The 24,836-nt window shown below is 45.7% G+C and overlaps 1 protein-coding gene across 10 annotated transcripts in view; it reads left to right on the top strand.

Annotated features, from left to right (window-relative positions):
* The window catches only part of GARNL3 (GTPase activating Rap/RanGAP domain like 3), a 145,032-nt gene that overhangs the window by 35,531 nt on the left and 84,665 nt on the right, over positions 1–24,836 (top strand). For 6 of the 10 annotated variants that reach the window (XM_032308484.1, XM_032308485.1, XM_032308486.1 and 3 more), the window contains exon 3: positions 2,298–2,367. In XM_032308484.1, the coding sequence (XP_032164375.1) occupies positions 2,298–2,367 (70 nt within the window). Of the gene's footprint in view, positions 1–1,161; positions 1,276–1,534; positions 1,555–2,129; positions 2,227–2,297; positions 2,368–11,411; positions 11,417–24,836 lie in introns of those variants that run through there. The other 4 variants (XM_032308487.1, XM_032308488.1, XM_032308490.1 and 1 more) reach the window with 4 other exon arrangements.

Genomic DNA, 24,836 nt, shown 5'->3' with positions numbered 1-24,836 from the left:
CGGGCGGATACCTTCATCGATACAACACACGTTTCCTGCGTGTCCGCTCTGTGCCGAGCAGTAGGCCAGATCCTGGGACCCGCAGGAGAACCAAACTCTCTAGGAGCTCTGGGGAACTCCTTTAATCGTATCTCCTGTGCTGGGTGCCAAGGGGCCAGGGAGCCTGGGGAGGGAGCTGGGGAGGCTGGAGGGTTTGGTAACATGGGGGTCGAGTGCCTCCTGCAGCCGCAGAAAGGCTCCCCATGTCATTGAGCCTGGCTCTCGCCATTAGCAAGCACTGTCTCCGCAGCCAAATGCAGGAAATGTAATTAGAGGGGGAAAAGGGCAACTGATAGCAGATGTTCTGTTTCTGTCTCTCTGGGTTGTTCTCATAGGACACTGCTTTCCCGCTAGGCAGCTTCGAAGGATGTGGTTGCCCCAGGATGCGGGGCTGTCATCTCTTTTTGTGTTAGTTTCTGGCTGTTGGCAAAGTTAGGGAGCTGGCAGTGTATCTGAGAACACCCTCAGTGGTGCTTAGGGCGGTCCAGGGAGGGGCCCAGAGCCTGGCATCCTTTCCTCTTCTCACGATGTTGGTCATTTGTGTTAGAAGCTGCTGCGGCTGTTGGTGGTGGGGCAGTGCCCCCCTCCCCCAAACTGCTCAGCAGTGAGCTGAGCAGGGCAGACAGAGCTCTCAATCACCAGCCATTGGGCATTCACTCTGCACCCCATCTCTGACCTGGTGCAGAGACGCTCCTATCACTAGACCCCACTTTCTCGGTAACCCAGGGCCGCGGGGAAGGATCTGGAAACTGTTATGTAGGGCACTGGCGGTATTCTCCCGGAGGGTTTTCAGAACAGGCTAAGAAAATGGGCCTAGAGGACATATTTAATACAGACCGGAATAGGCCATGGAGAGAAGTTTTAAATCTCTTTCAGAGACTCTTCTCGGGCGTAGAAAAACCCAGTCTCTGGAAGCCCGGTAGCCTGGGAAGCATCTGGGGCACCCTTCCAAGCTGCATTCGTTAATTTGTTGCACATTTTCTGCTAGGGAAGTGAGGACTACAAAAGGTTAAATTTCTTGTATAAGATTAATTCAGCCATCTCTGTGAAATGGTGGAAGCAGAATACCAATAGACCCTCGTTTCTCTCGTGCTGTCTTGCTTGGAGCCTATCAAAGAGTGTCCTGGCAAAGAGTCAGGTCTGTGGCTGCTAACCAGTGCAGTCAGTCTCTCTCTGAGCCTGCCAAGAAGGCTGTAATTTAGAAAATGTAGCTACCTTTTAAGGAAGGATGAAAAGGTACAAAATGCACCTTTCTTTGCATGTTAGATCCCAAATATTTTGGAGCGATGGAACGTGTAGCTCTGGTGCAATTTGGTTTCCTAGGGTTGGGGAGAGTTATTTGCATGACATCTACAAGAAAAAAAAACTTGTTAAAGCTGCTTGCTTGTTCTGTGGAGCTCCGGTGGTTTCAGGAGCACCGGCTTGGGGGCACCGCTCGGGGTCCTACACAGACCAACTCCTCGATAAGATGTGTGTCTTTTGAGTACGGAACTCTGCATTCAAGATGTAAATGCAGTAAGAGAGTTTTGCCCTGGTTTTAATTGCTCTTCACAATGCGTGTGATTTTTCTTATCTGACTTAAGCCTTGGTGGGGGGGGGGAGGCCTGGGGCTGGGGGAAGTATTAGCTATTGCTACATAAAAACTAAAGATCCTTGAAGTTAGATCTTCAGGTTTTCTGTCAGTACTGCTCTCTCTTTCTCTCTCTCTTTTTTTTTTTTATATTGTCATGTTGTCGTAAATGAAAAGGGGTGGGGTGGGGCCTGCCAGGATTTGGAAGTTTCTTCCTCCTATTTAAAGTTTCATTTCTGCTCTATAGCATCAAATAATGCTGGTTATTTTTACGGTGAATATTTGGGACAAAGAGGCTCTCTTAAACGAAAGATAATTGCAAGCTTTGTCCCTGGCCTCAAGTTTACTGCAAGGCTTCTCATCCCCTTTGGTTATACAGAAATGAAATTATAAACCACCAGTAGCCTTGGAAATCTCAATCGATTGCAAACGACTAAATATTTAATTCAATCATTGCCTATACTTCCAGGGATGACTCGGGTGTTTTTCTTTTTACCGAGGGCTCCGTGAACGCGGGCTCTGCAATGGCTGCTGGGGACTGTGTCTGTTGCAAGGAGGCTCCCCTGCAGTGAGGAGCTGGGGCAAAGCCTGTTCCATAGCAGCCCTTGTTGCAAATGGTAGTTGATTTTTGCAGAAGGTTTGTGGCCAGATCGCTATGTATAATACTGATGAAGCATTTTTGTTCCAGCTCTGTCTCGGAAGACCTAGGCTGTAGACGTGGGGATTTCAGTAGGAAACATTATGGATCTGTGGAGCTGGTAAGTTTACACTGTCTGTTCAGTGGTAGTACATTGATTTAGAATTAGAGCATCGCCAAACTCATCAGATCTTTTGTTGTATATTTACTGTCAGACCATGTGGGTACTGTGTAAGGCTGGGATGGGAGAAAAATGCCTATTGAAAGGCCATAATAATTTGATCATCTTTATTTGTTTTTATTGTTACGTACTCTTAATCTGTGCCTTCCAGTTTGTTAAAAATATGTTGTGGCTGGGTATTTTTCTCTGGTTGCATATCATTGGGGTATGTAATCAAATGATTTATGAATTAAGAGAGGCAGCATTTGGTTTTTATATTATCTTATTCCTAAAAGTTGATAAATCTAGTTTTTGAGGTTTAAAGATGATTGAAATACATGTTCTGATTTTCTGTACCTTTGCTTTCTGGGTATGTGGTAGGAGTGAGAATATTGATGAGATTTTTTTTTCTTCCTGTTAAAAGTATATTTGTTGGGCTAGAATATATTGTAATAGATGATTGATACCTGAAATGAAAATATCCACATTTTCCTTATGAGAGACATTAGGGTTTATGTTATGATCTTTTAAAATAATATACTTTCATTTTAAAAGAGGAATAATGAAGGCATATTTTAGCTTCAGTCTTTTAAAGGACAGAACTGTGATACCCCCCCCCCCAGTTGCATGGAAATTTGAACAAATTTTCAGGAAAATGTGCTCATAGAATTCTCTTGTTATTATTTAACACTATTAAAAACATTGAATTTATTATTTCTATCTATTTACAGAAATGAGTTGCTTGGATCCATTTCTCTAGTACCCAATTTTCCTCCATTAATATATGCTGCAATTTGCAGGATTTAAGTAGTAGGAAAAATTATACGGGAGTTGTGTACCAGTAGCATTCGATTAGAATTCACTCATGTATTAGAGACTTGGCTGTGCATCTGGCCCAGGGCTGAGTATTCTTGAAAACATAAAATAAGTAAAAGATTTGGTCCTTGTTCTTAAGGAGCTTAGTGTCTTGAGCTGGGCAGATAAGATACATAAAATATCTAGAAAATGAGTTGAATCACATAAAAGACACATTGATGGACTCCACCAATGCGCGTTCTGTGTTGCTGGTGGCACCGGGCCAACTCAGACCACCACCTCCCCCGAAGGAGCAAGTGTAGAACTATGTAATTCAGGGCGGGGAATGGGTAAATATCGGAGAGGGATACAGATAGGGCCCGGTGGGGGTGAAGAGAGGGGAGGAAGTGACCCATCCTAGCCAGGGATCTTGGGGAAGCAGCCGGGAAGGCCTCGCAGAGGCGGTAGGACGGACGGACGTGGGTTGGTGGTAGAGAAGACAGACAGTGGATATTTGCAAACAATGTGATTCTTGGCAGTGATGTATGCCAGGGCCAGTGAGCAAATGGCCCTGCCTTGCAGAGTGTGTGAGGCAGCATAGCTGACTGGCCACAAAGCAAGCAGGCTTGGAAATCAGGCCTGGCTTCACCTACCAACTCCAGCACCTACCACCGTCTGTGCGTTTCTCTGAACCTCAGTGGTGCTGAAGAAGTTGTGCCATGAAGTCGTTTTTTCCCATCATTTCCTTGTTGTCCGATCTTGGACTTCTTTTGGCCTCCTTTCTCTCATCTGTTTCTCTCATTATTATACATTATTATATATTATATAATCGGGGATATTAGTATCATCTACCGTATAGGGTTGTCAGGAGATTAAGTGAGATGACACTCATAAACACAGGCCACGGTAGGTAGCCAGTCGTGGTGGTAAAGATGAAATTTGGTGGCCAAAGGGGAGGACCTGGCTTGCAGGTGGACTTTGGACCTGATCCAGAAAGTTCCATGAAGCTCTCGTAAACCGTGAGAGTGGTGTTTGGGGAGAGCTCAAAGGTGTGAAAGATGGACTCTTTATAGACTTGGGGAAACCACAGACGGTCAGACCGGGGAGGTAGTTGAGAGCAGTGGTTCTCAAACCTAAGCTCGCATCTGAGCAGGTCGAGCGTTTCTCAGAACAGACTGCTGGGCTCCCATCCCCAGACTTTCCAATCTGGTAGGTCTGGGGTTGACCCAGAATTTTCGTTTCTGGCAAGTTCCCCGGGGATGGTGATGTCACTGGTCCCAGGATCACACTTGAAGAAACCCTGCCTTAGAGAAAGAACCCCAGGCTTGTCCTCGGTCATCTTCAACCTCATGAGGCAGCTCAGTGACTGGAATTCTTCCTTCCATTTGTTCAGGTTTTTGCTCTGGAGCCATCGGGATGTGTGTGTGTGTGTGTGTGTGTGTGTGTGTGTGTGTGTGTGTCTTTCTAGCTGACTTTTAAAATAGTATAAACTAAATTTTTAAAATAGATTTAAAAGCCCTACGTATAAGTTCCCTGCCCCATTGCCACTTTTTTCATCTCATTTTGGTACCTTCCAATCTTTATAACAACTAACCTCGGTTCCACCTAGCTGTAATCAAATTACACATATAATTTTGTCTTCCTCTTTCTTTATTCAGCTGTGTTTTTTTAATGTCTTCTCATGATATAGTCCTCATGTTACCATTTTAACTGTGTGATAGCCCAACATCGTTATAAACAATTCTCTAGGTAACAGTTCCCCTCCTTTTGTAAAATTAGGCTGTGTCAGCTTTTCCCTTATCAGTAATGGCATGCCCTGGTGATTGGAATGATTGAGAAAAATCAAATGAGCCAAGTTCCATTTTTGCCATCTAAAGATCTCTTGAAATTTTGACTCCTGTGTTTTAAGGAAGGAGACATTTACTCTCCTCTATGACCACCAGGAAATTATTAAAAACCGTTTCTGTGGGGGTGTCTGGGTGGTTAAGCATCTGTCTTCAGCTCAGGTCACGATCCTAGGGTTCTGGGATCGAACCCGATGCTTGGCCTGGAGGCTGTTTCTCCTCCCACTCTCCCTGCTTGTGTTCTCTCTCTCACTGTCTCTCTCTATCAAATAAATAAATAAATCTTTAAAAAACAACAACAACAGCTTGTTTTTGTGTTTTTTATGTGCATGAGAAAATAAGTTTAACTTTTTTTACATACCTGGTTTGATGAAATTGTTAGAAACCCAATAAATCTTGGGCATCCTGAAACTCAACATTTGTAGAAGGGTGCAAAATTTGAAATTTTGGCATCGACTACTTTTGACCTTGAACAGGTGAGGTAGAAGTCCTTGTGAAGAACCAGGCTTGGCTGTTAACATCAGTAATGAGGACAGATTTGGGGGCTCAGCTGCCTTGTTTTTGGGTATGACTTGTGCGTGAGAATGTGGAAGCTCAGACCTTTATAGACCCATGGTGGGGGATTCTCAGCGCTCATCCAATGCCCATGTATTGAAGGCAGCACCTGCCCCCTTGCATCAGGCACGGTGCTAGGCACTGAGCAGAGGGAAAAGCAGGTTCTCTGCCCTCCTGGAGCTGTGGTCCGGCTTTAGGAACCAGCCCGATCCCGGCTGTTCCCTGCCTCCATCAGGAATTGTTTCCTTGCAAGGAACAAAGACCCACTCAGTCCAGCTCAAGTCTAAAGCAGTTCTCTGAGCGCGTGTAGGTGAGGCTCACCGAAATGAAGTGCGGGAAAAGCCCACCTGGGCCTCCTGGGACCCGGAAGCCGTCAGACTTTCACTCATCTCTCCCATTCTCTCTCTCTCTCAGCGCCGATGCCACCCCTCCGATGCCACCCCTCCGCCGGCCAGCCCCACACACACAGTCGCCTCTCTCCGGGCTGCTCTCCCAGCGGTGGCGGGGGGTTTTAACACTTCTTTTCATTATGGTCAAATATATACAACAGGAAATTTGCCATTTTTTAAAAAAGATTTTATTTATTTATTTGACAGAGAGATACCCAGGGAGAGAGGGAACACAAGCAGGGGGAGTGGGAGAGGGAAAAGCAGGCTCCCCGCTGAGCAGGCAGCCTGACGTGGGGCTCAATCCCAGGACCCCGGGATCATGACCCGAGCTGAAGGCAGGCACTTAACGACTGAGCCACCCAGATGCCCCAAACTTAGCATTTTTTAAAGGATCATTTCAGAGGGCAGGAAGTACATTCACAACGTTATGCCACCGTCACCATTGTCTACTATCAGAGTATTTGTCATCAGCCCAAACAGTGACTATGCCCATTAGACAGCAAGTCTGCATTCGCCCTTCTGCCCCAGGCCCTGGTAACCTCTATTCTGCCTCTGAATCTATGAATTTGTCTCCTGTAGGGACCTCCTGTAAGTACAATTCTGCAATATTTGTCCATCGTGTCTGGTCTGTTTTACTCAGTGTGAGATTTTGAACGTTCATGCACGTTATAGCACGTATCAGAATTTCATTCCCTTTCGTGGATGCATTCTGTCTTTGGATGCACCACATTTGGCTTATCCATTGATCTATCTCAGTGCACACTTGGCTTGCTTGTCCTTTTTCACTATTGTGAATAATGTTGCTGTAAGCGCTGGCCTGCCAGTCTGGGTTCAAGTCCCTGCTTTCTTCAGTTCTGTTGGGTCTGTTAACTGGGAGTGGAATTACTGGATCATATGATCATTCTATTTTCACTTTTGAAGGACTCCCAAGCATGTTTCCATAGTGGCCACACTGTTTTAGGTCTCCACCAGCAATGCACAACGGTTCTAGTTTCTCCACAATCTCACCTATATTTGCTCCATTTGGTTTAAAAAAATTTTAAGATTTTATTATTTTTTGACACAGAGAGACACAGCAAGAGAGGGAACTCAAGCAGGGAGGGAGCGTGGGAGAGGGAGAACATGCTTCCCACGGAACAGGGAGCCCGACGCAGGGCTCGATCCCAGAACCCTGGGATCATGATCTGAGCCAATGGCAGACGCCCAATGACTGAGCTGCACAGGCGCCCCTCCATTTTGTTTAATAGCCATTCTAGTGCGTTGTAAAGGGGTGCCTCATTGTGATTTACCTTTCACCCATAACCAATGATATTGAACATCTTTTCATGTGTTTATTAGTCATTTGTATTTCTCCTTTGGAAAAATGGTATATAAGTTTTTTGCCTTCTTTGCCCATGTTTTAAAAAAATATTTATTTATTTGACAGAGAGAAAGAGATCACAAGTAGGCAGAGAGGCAGGCAGAGAGAGAGGGGGGAAACAGGCTCCCTGCTGAGCAGAGAGCCCGATGCAGGGCTCGATCCCAGGACCCTGAGATCATGACCTGAGCTGAAGGCAGAGGCTTAACCCACTGAGGCACCCAGGCACCCCCTTTGCCCATTTTTTAATCAAGTTGTTTACTTTGTTGTTACTGAGTTACTGTTGTTCTAAGAGTTCCTAATATATTCTGAATATTAATTCCCTTATCAGAAATGTGATCTGCAAATCTTTTTTCTTATTATGTGGGTTGTCCTTTTAATCTGTTGACAATATCCTTTGATACATGAAATTCTGTAGTTTCCATGAAGTGCGATTCATCCTTTTGTTTGTTTGTTTTGCCATTTATGCTTCTGGTGTTACATTCAGGGAGTCATTACCAAAGCCAGTGTCTAGAAGTTCTGCCCCTTTGTTTTCTCCTAAGAATTCGATACTTTTAGCTTTTATGTTTTTCCTTGATCCATATCGAGTTGTTGGATGTGGTCTATGGCGTAAGATAGGGGTCCAAGTTCATTCGATAGGTTTATGATTTATTGGGAGCTATTCTGTGTGTGTATGGAATGATATAGGGGTCCAGCTTCGTTATTTTACATGTCAATATCCTGTTTTCCCAGTTCCATTTGTTGAAGAGACTGTCCTTTCCTCATTGAATGGTCTTGGCGCCCTTGTCTGAAATCAGTTGATCACACATGCAAGGGTTGGTTTCTGGGTTTTCTCTTCTACCCCATTTGTCTAGATGTATGTCCTCACACCAGGGTGATGTTTCAAAATATTGGCAATATAATGTCTCTTCTTTCTGAAAACCCTTCACGGGCTGCCCATCCAAGTCCAGACCCTTTACAAAGCCCTATAAGAACCTGAGTGATCCGGGTTCTGCCTGCCTTTTCCACACGCCCTCATGCCACTCTCTCACTGTGCTTCACACGTTTGGCCTTGTTTTGGTCCCGAGAACATGAGAGTTCTGTCCCAGAGCCTTTGCACTTACTCTTCTGCCTGGAACGGGCTTCCCCTCACTTTTCATGGCTGGTCTCAGCTTAAATGTCGCCTTCTCAGAGAGGCCTCCCCAACCCGTCTACCTCAAGAGGTCCTTCTCTCCATACTGTTCTATACTCAGCCTCCTATTTCTTTTCTTAACAGTATTTAGCACACTCTATTTATTTCACGTATTTGTTTATTAACTACTCTCTCATGCACCAGAGATGAGGGTGGAACCACTTCTGTCTTGTTCATATTTGTATGTCTAGGACCTGGCATGGGGCCTGGCACATTCTGAGTTCTTATTAAATGTTGTTTATCACTAAAATGACTTCCAGTCCCCCCAAGTTCCCTTTGTCTTACAGCTCCACTGCCCACCACAGTCTGTTCACTCTTGGGTCCAATTTCAGATTTCAAGTAGAATGTCAAGGATAGCTTCCTCTGGTTCATGTGTTTATCCCTGATTCACACGGTTGTATTCAGGGAGTGGGATCATGTGGTATAACCTAGACCCATCTCCTCAGCATAGTTTGGGGGTGGGGCAGCTCCTCTCAAAAGGTAATAGACAAAATTCAGTTTCAAATAATATGACACCCCAAATGCCTCTCTAACAGTGCCTTGTATGGTAGATATTAAAAGGTCAAACTAAAAGCACCTGGTGAAAATTTCATCTGCCAGTGGACCATTGTTCTGGACACCTTTTTCAATCCCATAAACAAGGGTGCAGATTATAAACCCCCTAAAAATAGGAGTCATGGTTCTTTAGTTACCACTGTGTCCCTAGCACCAAGCACAATGCTTAGTGTTCATTACTTAGTAAATATCGATCAAGTGAATGAATGGTTCGATTTGGTTGAAATTAGAAAGTAGCCTAACCCATCAACTAGAAATACAAGAAAGGAATAACGAGCCCCTTGGACCCCCTCCCCCAGTATAATTGGCCTCATTAGCTTGCAGTGCATTCCATCCAAAACACAGGCCATTTTTCTTCTTGAGAAATGGAAGTCTGGTCTCTCGCGGCAGGATTCTCGGCAAGACATAGCCATTACACCATTGCCCATTCTTCATCACTTCATATGGAAATCTGTCAGGAAAACCAAAGATTGTTTGTAGCTTTTATTGATCTTTTCTTGGCCTTTGACTCAATGGATACGAAACCGGTATGTTAGGAATGATGAATGATGTGGGCACAGCTCTCTCCCTCCCAGCCCCGCTGCCGATTGTCCTGTAACCCGTCATCTTGATACTTCTGGGGGCTGCCACAGTCTGGGAGGCAGTGTCAAGTTCAGATAAACATTGTCCAATCCTTTTTAAGCCTGTACCTTCATCCCTCAAGCCCGCATTTAGATGATTTGCATGCTCCCCTGCTGTATAGGAAAGGAACATAAAAATGCTTCCTCATAAGGACGGCATGGTTTTGCTGTGATGAACTCATGGTGGCCTCAAAGGCTATCTGTGCTGCCTAATTACCCTCAAAAGAACGGTTTGTGGTGGACTTGGTGCCATCTGCAGATTTTCACATGTGAGGTTTCGACTGTTGAGGACTCCTGCCGCCTGATACATAGTGATTGGTATTTTTGCTCCAGCACGAATTTGAATGATGCCTGTGAGACTGTTGTACAGAAAGATGATTCTTGGCTAATGAGTGATTTAGTGGCCCGTCCAACGTCCCTGACACAGTGCAGCTTTGTTCTCTATTCAGGGTTGAGGAGGCTTTTTATTTTCATAGGCATTTTATGGGAAAAATTATATTCCATGTAGTATTTCCAAATTGAGACATTAGTGAAGGTACCAGCAGATTTCCCTCAGGAACATCCGAACATCAGGACTGCGACATTCTACAGCTAAAATCATCATTTCAGCAGATGTTTCTTCAAAATGGACCTGGCTCGTATCGAAGTCTTAAATAGCAGCTTGACTCAGCGAGGTACCTCCAGACATGTTTATCTCCAAGCATTTACCAGTAAGTTAATGCGGTTTAAAAGTGTGGGGGCTTTTGCTGATATTTTTGGTATCTTTGTGGGTGACTTTGAACCTTTCCCAGGCTAAAATTTAAAATTCTTGCCACCATCTTCTATGATGTAGAATCTGAGACCTTCCTCCTGAAATTATTTATATATCATAACAGAGCCAGCAATCTTTGACCGTGGTCATTATTTTGTTACTGCTGTCACTAGTTTTAATGTTTACTGAATGTTGGCTACGTGCCGGTCCCTGAGCTAAATGCTTTAGGAGCATTTACCTGTCCAACCTTCCCAAACACCTGTGCAGCAGGTATTATCTGATTATGCTGCACGTTGTGGGGATTCAGGAGACATTTGTGGGGATTGAATGGCTCCCCATTTAACTGATGATCTCAGAGAGGTCCCCCAGCCAGTGAGGGGTGAAAGTGACATTCCAACCCAGGTCTCCCGTGGGCTCCAGGAGCCCCAGGGCCTCATCTCTCAGTCTCTGAGCCCAAACTCTTACAGCCCCCGCTGCTGAAAGGCTGGGTTTCTAAAGAAATGAAGTTGATTGTCAGAGAAAACTACTCTTCTGCCCTTAATCAGCAGCACAGAGAAGCTCTGCCTTAGGTTTCAGCTCAAACATCTAATTTCAAAGTCTCTTCTGGCCACATCTTCACAAGCTTGATTTTGAGAAAAATGTTGATAAAAAATTATCCAAAGAGACATCCATGCCATAAGTGGTCTAAATTAAATTCCTGGATTAATCTCAACCATAAGATAGCTACAAACACTTGGCCTGCTGTCCTTGGCCTCTCTTAGACTTGCTTCTCTTGGTCTGTGCCTTGATCTTATGCCTTCAACTTGCCCTGATGGACAGAGTGGAAGAGGGCCATACAGAACTAGATGGTGTGTCTCCTACAGAATGCTCTTGAGGACTTTTCTCAGTGTGCCACAAAGACTCACTTTTAAGAGGACCTATGAGGAAAGTTTTGCTCAGGGCCAAAAAGTACGATGCTTCCCCTGTGAAGCTGGTTTGTTGTTAATCTTACAGATAGTAGGGAGCCCGTAAAGGACTTGGATTTTTTCTTCTTTGCGTTGTCCTCCAGGAAGCTCGAAGCCCTCTTTCTGGCCTTGCCTCTAACTACCTTAAGGGACTTTCTAGCATACATCCTAATCTGATTCTCTTATTTTTACTTGATTTACCCACACCTAATCTGCCCTTGTTTTGAACTTGCTCTATATCTGATTTTCTCCTTTGAATAAAATATGTTTCAGAAAGGGGCACCTGTGTGGCTCAATCAGTTAAGTGTCTGACTCTTGATTTCCTCTCAAGTCATGATCTCAGGGTCATGGGACCAAGCCCGCTCCCCACCCCCAACCCCCAGGCTCCACGCTGGACTCTGGAGCCTGCTTGGGATTCTCTCCCTCCTCCTCTGCCCACCCCCTCTCACATGAGCACACACACATACACACTCTCTCTCTCTCAAAAAAAAAAAAAGATATTTTGGTAAGGTGCTTTAAACATTTCTTAAAAATAAGGTAGACATAAACTGTCATAAGAATACAAAAAAATGCTCTAAACTTTTCCACACAAGAGTCTTGGGAACAGCTACTTCCTTAGCACCAGCATGATCTCTAGTTTCAAAACTCGGACAGAGGGGGCACCCCGCTGGCTCAGTCAGTAGAGCATGCAACTCTTGATCTTGGGGTCATGAGTTCAAGCCCCACATTGGGTGTGGAGTTTAAAACAACAGCAATAACAATTAGACCTGGAGACACTCTACTCCCAACCTTCTGCGGGTCCAGGGTTGCTCATGCTCTGCCTGGTGGCCTCCCATCCCTGTGCTGCCGTGTCCCTCCCCACAGGATGCGTGATCTCCTGCTGCCACAGGGACCCCAGCTCAGCTGCCTGTCTCTGGCTCCTACACCTTCTACCCGTCTCCTGGGTCTTTGTTCATAGACTCAAATGGTCTTCAAGTAGTGGCGTGTAGTAGTACTCTGGTATTCTATAAAAATACTTTCAAATTCTGGCCAGTGTGTCACTGTTTATTTTTTATATAACCAGAGACACAAATTGTTAACAGATTGTTTACTTGGTAAATTCCTCACAGGAAATCAAGTTTTTTGCCTTGATTGTGGTTTTTCATATGCCCAGGAGGGGCATTTCTCATATGTGTCTCACACACACACTCTCTTGGTGCCTCTTGGGTAATGTCCTTCGCCTCTCCCATCCTGTGCCAGAGCGACCCCTGCCCTGTACCCACCCCCTCAGCTTCCAGTCAGACTGGGCACAGCAGTGTGTACTATCCATTGTCGCAAAAGTACATCTTTAACTTGCTCAAAAGTATATCACGTTAGGGGTGCCTGGGTGGCTCCGTGGGTTAAAGCCTCTGCCTTCCGCTCAGGTCATGATCTCAGGGCCCTGGGATCGAGTCCCGCATCGGGCTCTCTGCTCAGCTGGGAGCCTGCTTCCTCCTCTCTCTCTGCCTGCCTCTCTGCCTACTTGTGATCTCTGTCTGTCAAATAAATAAATAAAATCTTAAAAAAAAAAAAAAAGGTATATCCTGTTATATACCTTTGTATGCTGTTCTCCTGAAGAGAAAATCTTTTCATTGTTTTGAAAAGGCTTTTTAAGAACGTGTGCTTTCTTCTGAATTAAGGCAGGTCCACCATCAGAACTGTGGGATCCAACAACCACAGACACTCTCTCTCTCTCTCTCTCTCTCTCATTGAAAACCACTCTTTTACTTCTCTCAGGGCTGTTAATGCTGAAAAGGAATCTGGTCTGTTTTCCAGCATTTCACCATGGGGGCTCTGAACATTCAGAGCTCTTTTTTAGGCCCTCAGAAGCCAGTCTAGCACTTTTAACTCACTAACTGCCCCCTGCGGGTTGGGAAACCTCCCCCAGGGCAGCAGGAGGGAGAGTGTTTGAGGTGTCACCCAGGGCACCTCCCAGTACCCCTCCGCTGAGGCCCTGGCCTTCCAGCCCCGCCCTGTCTCAGGTCAAGTCCCTGCTTTCTTGAGGTACATACCCATCTCACTGGTTGGAGCATCCATGGTGGGTTCTACAGCTGGCTTCCCCTGCTTTCCCCACCAGGTGAGGGTAGGGCAAGTCACACCCCGGGTCCAGCATGGCCACCATGGCTGACTGACCACTGAGGGCTTCCGGTTTCACGCCCCACTGTTACACGTAAGCCCCAGCTAATATTCTCATTTTTATATGAAACTATCTTACCCATTTCATTAAAGCAGTGACTTTGGTTTCCTTTATGTGTAAGAAAAGGATTGTATGCTTTTTGGCCTCAGCTTTTAATCAGTCTACTGTAGTTATCACTGTGGCGCAGTCTTTCAAAATATAATCTCAAACCGCATTTGCTCGAGAGATGTGAAGACTTTTTAATTACTCTGGGAGCACCTTTCAGCCACTGTCTGAAGTCTGTGTTTGATCCCTGGGATAGTTCCACAATTTCCCTTCTGAATTCCTCCTTTGGACGCTTCCTCTTCTTCTTCACTGCGTCTGCTCTTGCCAAGGTCACAAAGACGTCATCGCTACCAAATCCGCTCCTAATTGTCACCTTCCAGGCCCAGTGTGCAGCACGGGCCCAGTGAATGCCTTCTCTGGGATTTGTGCCCCGGCTCCCTGCTCTGCCCCCTCAGCTTCTTCACGGATTCCCTCTCTTCTGCCCAGTCCTCACATTTTGAGGCTCCTCAGGGTTCCGTCTCAGACACTCTGTTCATGTTACATGCTCCTTCTTGGTGATCTACCCTGTGGCTTCAGTTACTGCCTTCAGACGGTGACTCACACGTCCTTATATTCTTCCCAGATCTCTAGAACCATCTGCCTGGGTGCCCACTGGATGTCTCTCCTGCGAAAGCCTGTGGGAGGCTGAACCTCAGCGTGCCCCAAACTGAACTCAGTTCGTCCCTCTTCCTGACCCCAAACCACTGAGGGAATGACGCTACCTTCTTTTCAGTTGCGAATTCCAGAAACCAGGAAATCTCCCGTACCCAATATCCAGTCTCCTAGCTGGAGAATCCTGTTGGATTTATGTCCTAGATTTATGTCCTAGACAGATTTCATGGCTAGATTGCTCTCTATTCACAGGGATGGGCACAGACAGTCTTTTGAGTGGTGGGGAGATAGATACACACGTATGCATGTATATATATGTGTATGTATGTGCATGGTAATATATATGTGTACATGTGTGTATACTAACTCAAATTCCACACCCACCTGATGAGGTATTACTACCCCCATTTTACTAGAGAGATAACCAAAGTTCAAAGAGATCAGTAACTTGTTCCGGATAGAGCTTGTCCCCTAAGCTCATCCCAGTAGGTTCTGTTTACCAAGAAGTTCTGTTATCTGTGTGAGGGCCTCTTCCAATGCCCTTCAAACTTTATTGTTCATAAAAGTCACTTGAGGAGTTTGTTTAAACCCCAGGCCCTGATTCATTATGTCTGGGGTAGGCTGAATGGTATACAGTTTTTACAAGCTTCCATAATGGAAGTGACTTTAAGGTCTTTACATGGTTTTCATTTGATCTGTTAAGGAGACAGGAAAAAGAAAAGAGCAGGAATGTTTGCTTCTGTGTACTCCCCTCTTGTGTGACATTTATGTCATTTCCTCCTTCCCTGAGCTTCTGGCACTTCGTCTTGTCGCCCTGACATCTCGAAGCTTCCATTCCACCAGTTTTGATAAGATTACATCCAGATTGTCAGAATGCTCAGCTGTAATAGGTGAGTCTGGGGGCTTTGATTTCCTTAAGGCCATAAAGAGTTCTTTCCCAAATACACGGCTCTGTCAACATCATCTTGATGCTTTCAAACAAACAACCTTCAGCATCTCTCCCTTGTTTATGGAATAAAGAAAGAAACTGTTTAGCCTGACATTTAAGGCTTTCACACAGCCTCTCTCCAGCCTGTCTTTGGAACCTTTGCTTATATAGTCCGTGATCCATCCCAACATGCCTTCACCCACCATTACCCAGGCCCCTGGGGCCTCTTTATGGCTCTCTTTCCTTCTGAAATACCTTCTTGAAATAGGTGTCTCTTTTCTAAGCAGCCTTACGTGATCCCCCAATGGGAAAGTCATCTTTTACTTGTTAGACCCCTCCATTTCTTGGGGCACCTGGGTGGGTCAGTCAGTTAAGTGACTCTTGATTTCGGCTCAGGTCATGATCTCAGGGTCATGAGATCGAGCCCTGTGTGGAGCCTGCCTAGGATTCTCCCTCTCCCCTCTCCATCTCCCCTCTGCCTCTGCCTTTCGCCCTGCCCCCCCCATCTCCATCTCTCAGTCTCTCACTCGCTCTCTCAAAAAAATTTTAAAAAGAACCCCAGTTCCCTTGCCTTTCTCTGTGGTACCTGTTGTATTTTACACTGTGATTAGTTGTGGGCATTTCACCTTTTCTAGACAGAAGGGCTCATGCTTCTTTCATTGTGGTTGTGTCTCCAATGGCATTAGCTCACGGCCAGAGGTCCATGTACTAGCTTAAAGATGGATTTTGCTAAAAATCTAGTGTCTGATAAATTTTTTTCTTTTTAGATTTTTTTTATATTGCTTCCCAGTCTTTGTGTATGTGTGTGCCTGAGTGTGGATGCCAGCACACTTCTAAATATACTTCTCTGATTATAAAGGGAATGCATGTTCATCATAGAAAATTTGAAATAAACTGAAAAACACAGGAAAATTAAATTAATCTGTAATCCTACCACCTAGAGATAATCACTGTTAAGATTTACTGTATGTCCCCTTAGAAATTAAATTTATATACAAAGTGGGTTTGTATAATTTATTGGTGTCTTTACTTTAAAACAAAGTTTAATCCTTCTGAAGATGTAGATGCTCTTCCACAAACAACTTTTTCCTCCTCCCATCCAAATGCCTTTCTCCCTTGTATCTGATGCCATTGGCTGTGACCTTCAGAACCAATACCACAGGGTCCTTGTCCTGGAGTTCCGGGGAAGTTTTTAGGCAGCAAGTGAAGGTATCTGTTCTCAATCATTACAGATCTGAGACTCTGGAGTAATGGCTTCCACAAGAATAACTTGGCTGGTTTTAAAGCTTCCAAATGATCACCTTTTTCTCTTAAAACTGTACAAATTCTGATCCGATACTATATTCATTTCATAGGCCTGCAGTCACAAATGGCCGCAAACTGGATGGCTTAGAACAACAGAAATGGATTCTTTCTCAGTTCTGGAGGCTGGAAGTCCAAGATCAACATGACCGCAGGCCATGCTCCTTCTCAGAAGGTTCTAGGGAAAAATCATTCCTTGCTTCTTCCTGCTGCCTGCAATCTTGGCCATCCTTCAGGCTTGTAGCCAGCTCATTCTGGGCTCATTCCAAGGCCTTCTTCCCTGCATCTCGGGGTCTGCAACCCCCTCTTGTCTCTTGTGAAGACACCAGCCATTGGATTTTAGTCCCGCCCAAATCCAGTATGACCTCAACTCAATCATATCATATGACATGAATCGTACCTTACCTCTTTGCAAATAAGGACGTAAATTTGTGGGGATACCATTCAACCCAGTGTGGTTAGTTTGAAGCCCTGGGGAGTTTATTTTCTTTCTTGATGACCTTTCCTGCCTGGATTTTTCTCAGATCATCTCCTCCTCCTCCTCCTCCTTTTTAAAATTTTATTTATTTATTTGACAGAGAGAGAGAGATCACAAGTAGGCAGAGAGGCAGGCAGAGAGAGAGAGGGAAGTAGGCTCCCTGCTGAGCAGAGAGCCTGATGCAGGGCTTGATCTCAGGACCCTGGGATCATGACCCGAGCCGAAGGCAGAGGCTTTAACCCACTGAGCCACCCAGGTGCCCCTCTCAGATCTTCTTTTTCACTCTTTTATTTTAAAGTTTCCTGTAACTTCTCCGTGTGTTTCTCTTTTCATTAATTTTGCCTAAAACATTGCACTTCTTTGATTCTTAGTCTCTGGTCTTTTTTTTTTTTTTTTTTTTAAGATTTTTATTTATTTATTTGTCAGAGAGAGAGAGTTAGAGAGCATGCACAAGCAGGGGGAGAGGCAGACAGAGGGAGAAGCAGGCTCCCCACCAAGCAAGGAGCCCAGGATCCTGGGATCGTGACGTGAGCTGAAGGCAGCTGCTTAACCAACTGAGCCACCCAGGCGCCCCTTAGTCTCTGTCTTATGTCAGGGATGAATATTGTCTTCTTCTTCTGTGTCTTTGATTATTGTTCATTTCCCCCTACACACACGAACAGTAAGAAAGGTCTTTTTCTGTCCTTTGTAACTCTTTTCTCTCTCATTGTTTTCATTTCAATGTTTTAAGAAGGGAAGCCTCTTAAATAAAGAGTATATTTACTGTTGCTGTTTTCTACAATGAACATTTTGCTTCCCATCAACAGGGATGTTAATCCTGCATTTGCGTTTTTTGGTCCTCTCTTTTTTAACCCTTTCCCAAAACTTTATACACCTGATGCAAAGCTCATGTCTTCTGTCTTACTGAGGACAACAACTACTTTTCTGAAATTTTATTTTGGTTTCAGAGTAAAAACATGGTGTGCTTTCCTTTCTCGTTTCCTAGACCATCTGTGGCAATTTTTTTTTTCATAGCTCCCATGTTGGGTTGTTTTGCTTTGTTTTGTTTTTAACAAAATCTTCAAATAAAAACAAAGAGCTGTTTGGACCTTGTATTTTTCAACAGACAGAATATACGACTGGCCATCAGCTCTCATTGTCCTTTTGGGTGCCGTAGCTTCTCTGAGCTGATGAGCTGAATGGCCAGCAGTTGTGCAGAGCTCCCTGATCAATGTCGAGTGTCTGGCTGGTGTTTATCTTGTAAGCTCTGCTGGAGGGAGATAGGATGTTCTCCACACTTGGCTTTGGCTGCTCTGAACCTGTGGTGGCTCCAGAATATATATGTCCAGCAGGGGCTGGGGTGGGGAGAGGGGGACAGATAGCAGTCTGGTTGGAAGAGGAGTATGGAAGTAATGTACACTCAACTCTTTACCTAAGCTTGAGAAAATGGTATCTGTGTGGATTAAAGAATACAATGGAGATGATCATGAGACTGAATTTTTCCCCGCCCCAGTCGCCCTTGGGCATCATGGCAAAACTGTCTGTGCTCCCTGGAAAGCCCTATTCCAGGACTCCTCTTGTCTTTCTCCCTACCTGGAGTGCCAATATGGCGGCAGCTACCTCAAAATGCAGCACCCGTGCCGTGTAAGGATGACTCCCGGTGTCTTACTGTCATTCTCCATATAGATCCAATGCCTCTCAGCCAAGATGAGACCACGGTGGGGCAGATAAAGTGCCCTCCAGCTTCCTGTGCTGACCGCAGAATTGTTCTGTGTCAGGCAACAATGTCAGTGACCAAATGTGTTTCTCCATTCTTCTCCATCGGCCCTAGAGTAAGTAGAAAATGTCCTGAAATCTTGGCCAGAGGATGGACAGTCTTCCTTTGGACTCATGAGTTGTCTTCTTTTGTGCTGAATCCTCACAGGTATTTTATGGGGACGCTGAGCATCAGGGACTGACAGTGAGATATTATTTTAATGAAGAAACCAAGACAGATAGGTTTTGAGGTGGAGGGTCAAAGGGCGGCACTCATCCTGACGGGTCTCATGCTTCTCGATAAAACAAGTGGGGAGGCCGTCATCTCTCTGAAGAAAGGGTGTATCTGTGTGACTGACAAGCCAGGGCCAAGGTGGGAGACTTAATGGAACGTGAGAAAGGAATTCGGGAGAAAGGACCCAGTCTAGCCAGGGTCAAGTAGCCTGAGTCTGCTGCCGGCCTAGTCTCGTCTTTGAACACAGAAGGAAAAGAGAGAGAATGTCTTTGGTAGCAAGCAGGTGGTTGAGGCAGGGGCACGAGGACAGGTTGGCAGGACAGGAGACCCATGTGTTGGGGAATGCAGCACTGACGTAGCCCACCACAGGCCCCAGCCCGAACCAAGCCCTAAAACGCCAAAGTGGGTCACAAGCCAGTTCTGTGACATCCGAGCTCTGCCAGTGCTGGGGGCGGGGGGCGCACATGGGCGACAAAGCCATGAAGTAAGTGAGGTCATCGTATTTGAGAAAGCAGAGCGCGTGAGCTCAAGACAGCAGGTGAATCGTTGTGACAGACGCTGTGTTTACCGAGGATGGTCGCCAGGGAGGATGGTGGCACTAAAGCATCTGAGACCGGATCTGAGGCCTTGGTGGTTTTCCTTCAGTCAACATCCGCCATCCCGGCTGGACCAACCCGGATGCTCCAGTGCCCCAGCCCACAAGGCTTTCCCCTGGCCCTTGGCACAAGCAGAGCAGGATCAGGGGAAGAGAGGGAGGAAGAGAGGGTCTCCAGCGCCCACCCCGCTCGTGCCTCTCCTGCAGGCAGCGGCAGTGCGCCAAGAGGGACCAGGACACTGGCCCAGGAGCCACATCTCCAGTCAAAGGATGGCTTGTTCTGCCCAGCTTTAGGCCGATCGACCCCAGCTCTGCGCCATTTTTTTTTTCCTTTCTCTTTACTGAAACATGGTTAACACACAGTGTTATATTCATTTCAGGCGTACAGGATACCGACTCAGCAATTGTTTTGAATGGAAACATTTATACTTTTCTTTCATCCCATCTGAGCAGTGCCTTCGAAGTCAGGTGTGTGTGGGGGGGTGTATACATGTCCGTGATTTGCATAGACAGTCTCAGATGGGTCTTCTGGACTTGTATTTGTGGTCTAAAAAAAAAAAAAAATCTTCTGTTGGAAATCATTTCTCAAAGGCCCTGTACACCTTCCAGAATAAATTTCATTATAGCAATGGAAGCTTCTCCACGTCCCCCCCTGCCCCCGGCAGAGTTTGTCTCTTCAGCCTCTGACCTCCCCCAGCACCCGGTTTTTGCTACTGTTACGACGTTTAACCAGATTGTGCGTGATTTATCTGTTTATATGTTTGTTTCTCTCCCACCAGGCTCCGGCTCCTCCAGGGCAGCGATCAAGCTGCATTTGTCTTTCTAAGCCCAGCAGTTAGTATGGGCCCTGAAAAATAGGTTCTCGTGAACGTTTGCTAGAGAGACCAATGTTTAAGCAGAGCTTCCAAGCATTTAAATTCAGCATTAAAAGGTTCAATCAGGGGCACCTGGGTGGTTCAGTGGGTTAAAGCCTCTGCCTTCGGCTCAGGTCATGATCTCAGGGTCCTGGGATTGAGCCCTGCATCGGGCTCTCTGCTCAGCGGGGAGCTTACTTCCTCCTCTCTCCCTGCCTGCCTCTTTGACTACTTGTAATCTCTGTCTATTAATAAATAAATAAAATATTTTTTTAAGAAGTTCAATCATACTAAGTCTAATAATCAGAGCATTTTATATTCATCATTTTGTTAGTAGTATTCGTATATGTTGTCATGACATTTATTGAGTATTCCCTATGTCCAGGCACTGTTCTAGGCTCATTACATATTTTATATTATTGAATGTTCTCTACGAGCCTGAAAGTGGCTATAATCATTGTCCCTATTTTAGAGACAAAAAAAGGCAAAATTTAGGAGGAAAAATTAAGTGATTTGCCCAAGGTTACATGACTGCTAAGTATAGAACTGAAATTTGAACCTAAACAATTGGGTGCCAGAATCCATACTCAGAACCACTTATTGTAAAGAAAGGAGATGGGGAAGGGAGGGTGTAGAAATTTGAAATATTATTTTTCTAATATGTACCTTATATTAACTTTTTGAGATTTTTTTTATCCAGGTTAAACTACTGTTTCTGTGATTTATGTACCTGACTGTGACCTCTGTAGAGTGCCTGGTAACAGAGGTCATAGGGAATCCTAGCACTGCTTTAGAAAGGAAACAGACACCAGCCCAAAGAAACAAAGCAATTAAGTAGAAAGAGAAAAAGCCTTTTTTTAAAAAAAATTGTGTATTCATATTAACTTAGGAAATATTCTCACTTAATTGCTGATAATATTAAATGAATAATACTCTTATTTACAGTAGTTAATGAATAACATTTTATGCTTTCTGTTTCTTCTGTTAAATTAATTCGTTAAATCATACAACTGGATATAATTGCTTGGATAGTACTTTTTCCAGAAATAAAACATCTGATGCATTGAACACAGCTTAGTGTTAAATGAATCCATTTACACTTTGGCTGAGTTTGGACCAACACCTCTACTCAAGATGCGAAATTACCATGAATTTTCACCGTTTATAGTGTATTTAACTAACTCATCAGAAACCAGTTTGGTCGCGGTCGCCCAGCACCGCCTCCACGTCTAGCCTCTCTCAGTCCGGCCTGACTACACTTTCTGTGACTATGGAAATTTGGGATTTGTACCATCCTGCCGAGTAGCCACAGGAGAGCGTTGAGCACCTGCATGTCAGTAGTGCTACCGAGGAACTGAGTGGGGTTTTTTAAATTTTATTGGAAGTAATGTAAAATTTATTTATTTATTTATTTATTTATTTATTTATTGACAGAGAGAGAGATAGAGATCACAAGTAGGCAGAGAGACAGACGTGGGGGGTTGGGGAGCAGACTTCCTGCTGAGCAGAGAGCCCTATGTGGGACTCGATCCCAGGTCTCTGAGATCATGACCTGAGCCGAAGGCAGAGGCTTAACCCACTGAGCCACCCAGGTGCCCCAGTAACGTAAAATTTAAATGGGCCTCATGGCCACGGCCCCCAATAGTGGGGGAGCCCTAAAGGAATCCCTCAGGAGTCAAATGATCATTTTTTTCGCCTCCTCTCTTCTTGCTCTCTCTCCGACCGTCTTCCTCAGCACCGCCCTTCCTTTGGTGTGTGACTGAATCAGAGAGGTCAGACAAGAGGAAGGAAAAGAAAAGAAAAACCCTGCCCTCTTTTCTTAGTATTACTGATGTGATGCTTATGTGAACACCCTGTCTATGTACCTCTGTATCAAAACAAATGCAAAAGGATTCTGCTGCTCTCTTCGTGGAGGGAACGCTCCTCAGCTGCCTCCCTGTGAGTGAGCGGCCTGACCTGTGGGGATGGGGCCCTTGCCTCCTCGGGAGCGCCCCCCACCCCAGCCCAGCCAGGGCCCCCTCTGTGTGGCCGCGTTCTCATTACCACCCCAGTTCTAGAAGCATTACTGGTACTTCAGGTTTCTTTTTCTTCAGAAGCCAATTTTCATTATGTGTATTTTCCTGGAAAATGTCCATTTTGTGGAAGGTTCTGATAATGCTTGCACCGTCTCAAGAAGTATTGTCATGCTTTAAAAAAATCGCTTTCTTCTTCATAGGTATTTTTCCTTATTATCACTCTGTGTTTGTGTTTGTCCTTCGCTTTTTTTTAAAATCAGACTTGCTGGTGATTTCTTGGAAGTGTTTATTGATTGTACTGTCTTTTTGAATCTATAATTTCTGCTCTGATCTTTTATTGATTCCTTGCCCTTCCTTTCCTTGGGAGTTGTGCACTGCATTTTTGGTATCTCCTAGAGGAAAAGTTGAGGCACCTTCCCCACCTAAAGGGCCTTGCTCGCCACATGCCACCCAGGACTTGGACCCACCTTCAAGGGGAGAGAATTAAGTCAAACAGCCGCCTTAAGGGAAATGGGTCTGGCCATGTGTCCAGGGCATTCCATCCCCATGGAAGATGGCAGCCGAAACTCCACAGCACACTGCCAGGGCTGGGGCACGGGGCTTCTAGATTATGTGGTATTGGATATTCAGATAGGTGCTAGGCGACATTATTTCATTCCTGAGTCAAATCTTCCAACAAAGGGGAGAGTTTCGATTTTTGTGTACCTGTAATTGGCCAGATCACAGGTATGAGGAATAATAGAAAATTACCAACAGAAACAGCTTCTCTTCTGCATTAAAAGGATTTTTTTCCTGTTTTGTTATTCTTCTCATCCCCAAGTTCACCGGAGCACTGTCTGCTCTCACATCGGCTGGTGTGCTGGTCCTCTGCAGGCCACAGCCGGCATGGGGCCTGGTGCTTTACGTAGCCAGCTGCCCGAACCGGCTGTGAGGGGGAGCCCCGGGACTGCCATTCAGCCAGCCGGCACCAGGTCACTCTGTCAGCATGACTGGCAAGTCCCCTGCGCAGCTCCGGCCCCAACCCCCACGCTCACCTCAGGCAGGCCCTGTTGGCAGTCGCCCAGGGTATTAGCCGGATGTGCTGTGTCTGACTCCGTTACCAGCAGCCCGACTTGCCCTTGCACGTGGTGATTCGCTGGTCGTTCCTGCACGGTAGACCCGGCAGGCTGTCCTTGAAATTTCTTGCATGAGTCATGAACCTCTGGTTTCCAGGGCTGTGTAGATCTTACCCCCAGTTTCATATTCCTTTGGTCATTTTGGTAGGAATTAGGCCTTGATTTAGTCACAGATTTCTTTTTTTTTTTTTTTTTTTAAAGATTTTATTTATTTATTTGAGAGAGAGACAGTGAGAGAGAGCATGAGCGAGGAGAAGGTCAGAGGGAGAAGCAGACTCCCCAAGGAGCTGGGAGCCCGATGCGGGACTCGATCCCGGGACTCTGGGATCATGACCTGAGCCGAAGGCAGTCGTCCAACCAACTGAGCCACCCAGGCGTCCCTAGTCACAGATTTCTTATTTGGTAAGCATGTAGTGGACATCTATACCGTGTCGGACAGGGTCCTTCATTCTGGGGGTGCCGTGGTGAGAAAAACAAGCCATCAGGGTCTCCGTGGGGCTTATCATTGGGGCGCAGGAGAGTACAGAAGGAGAAGCGGCATGAGTCCCATAGTCACACAAAGAAACGTAAATCACAGCTCCCAGGAGCCCTGAGGTCGGCGAAGTCCCCTGCAGTAGAGAGGGCAGTGGACGTGGAGGAGGAGTTCTTTAGGGGAAGATGGGAGAGGGCCTTCCGAGCAAGGGAGTCCCCTGCACTCTGGGCCCCTGGTGGGAAGGAGCAGGGTGCTGGGACAGACATGGGACTGTGGGACACTCGGATTTGTAGTTTGCCGAAATTGCCGGGATTTGGGCAATTTGGATTTGGATTTGGATTGTGCGGATTGGGTCGGAGATGGTGGATGGGTGCTTGCTCAGCCTGGTGTAGGAGGCAGGTGCGTTCATCTGGGTGAAAGACGACAGTCACTTGGGTGCAGACGGTGGTGGCGGAGATGGTAAAGGTGTGAGGGGCAAACGTGTCAGCCTGGAGCCCAGGTTCCGTGCCTGTGGGCCTAAGATCAGAGGGAGCCAAATTCCTTCCAGCCATCAGATCATTAAACGTGTTCTTCCTTTCTGCTTCTTGAACCTTTGAAGCAAAAGAAGCAATTAACTTCTTGTTCTAATCTCACCACAGGAAAGGGCTTTATTGTCTCTGCCTGGCTGTGTCTGGAATGTAGTGGTGGAGATTTTATTTTTTGTTCGGCGAATGAATGAGTGAATCAGTGGATGACTGTCAGCTCTCTGCCCAGGCCTTTGAGTCCTGGTTGAAACGAGCTATAATGAATCCACCAACCTCTAATTCAGGCAAGCACGTGTCCCCCTGTCTCTTTATACACCTGTGTCTGGTGTATAATTGATGGCAGGTC

Source organism: Mustela erminea, chromosome 12, assembly GCF_009829155.1.
Source record: "Mustela erminea isolate mMusErm1 chromosome 12, mMusErm1.Pri, whole genome shotgun sequence".
Taxonomy (NCBI): domain Eukaryota; kingdom Metazoa; phylum Chordata; class Mammalia; order Carnivora; family Mustelidae; genus Mustela; species Mustela erminea.
Note: the sequence above shows the minus strand (reverse complement) of the source record. Positions and strands in the feature narration are given on the sequence as shown.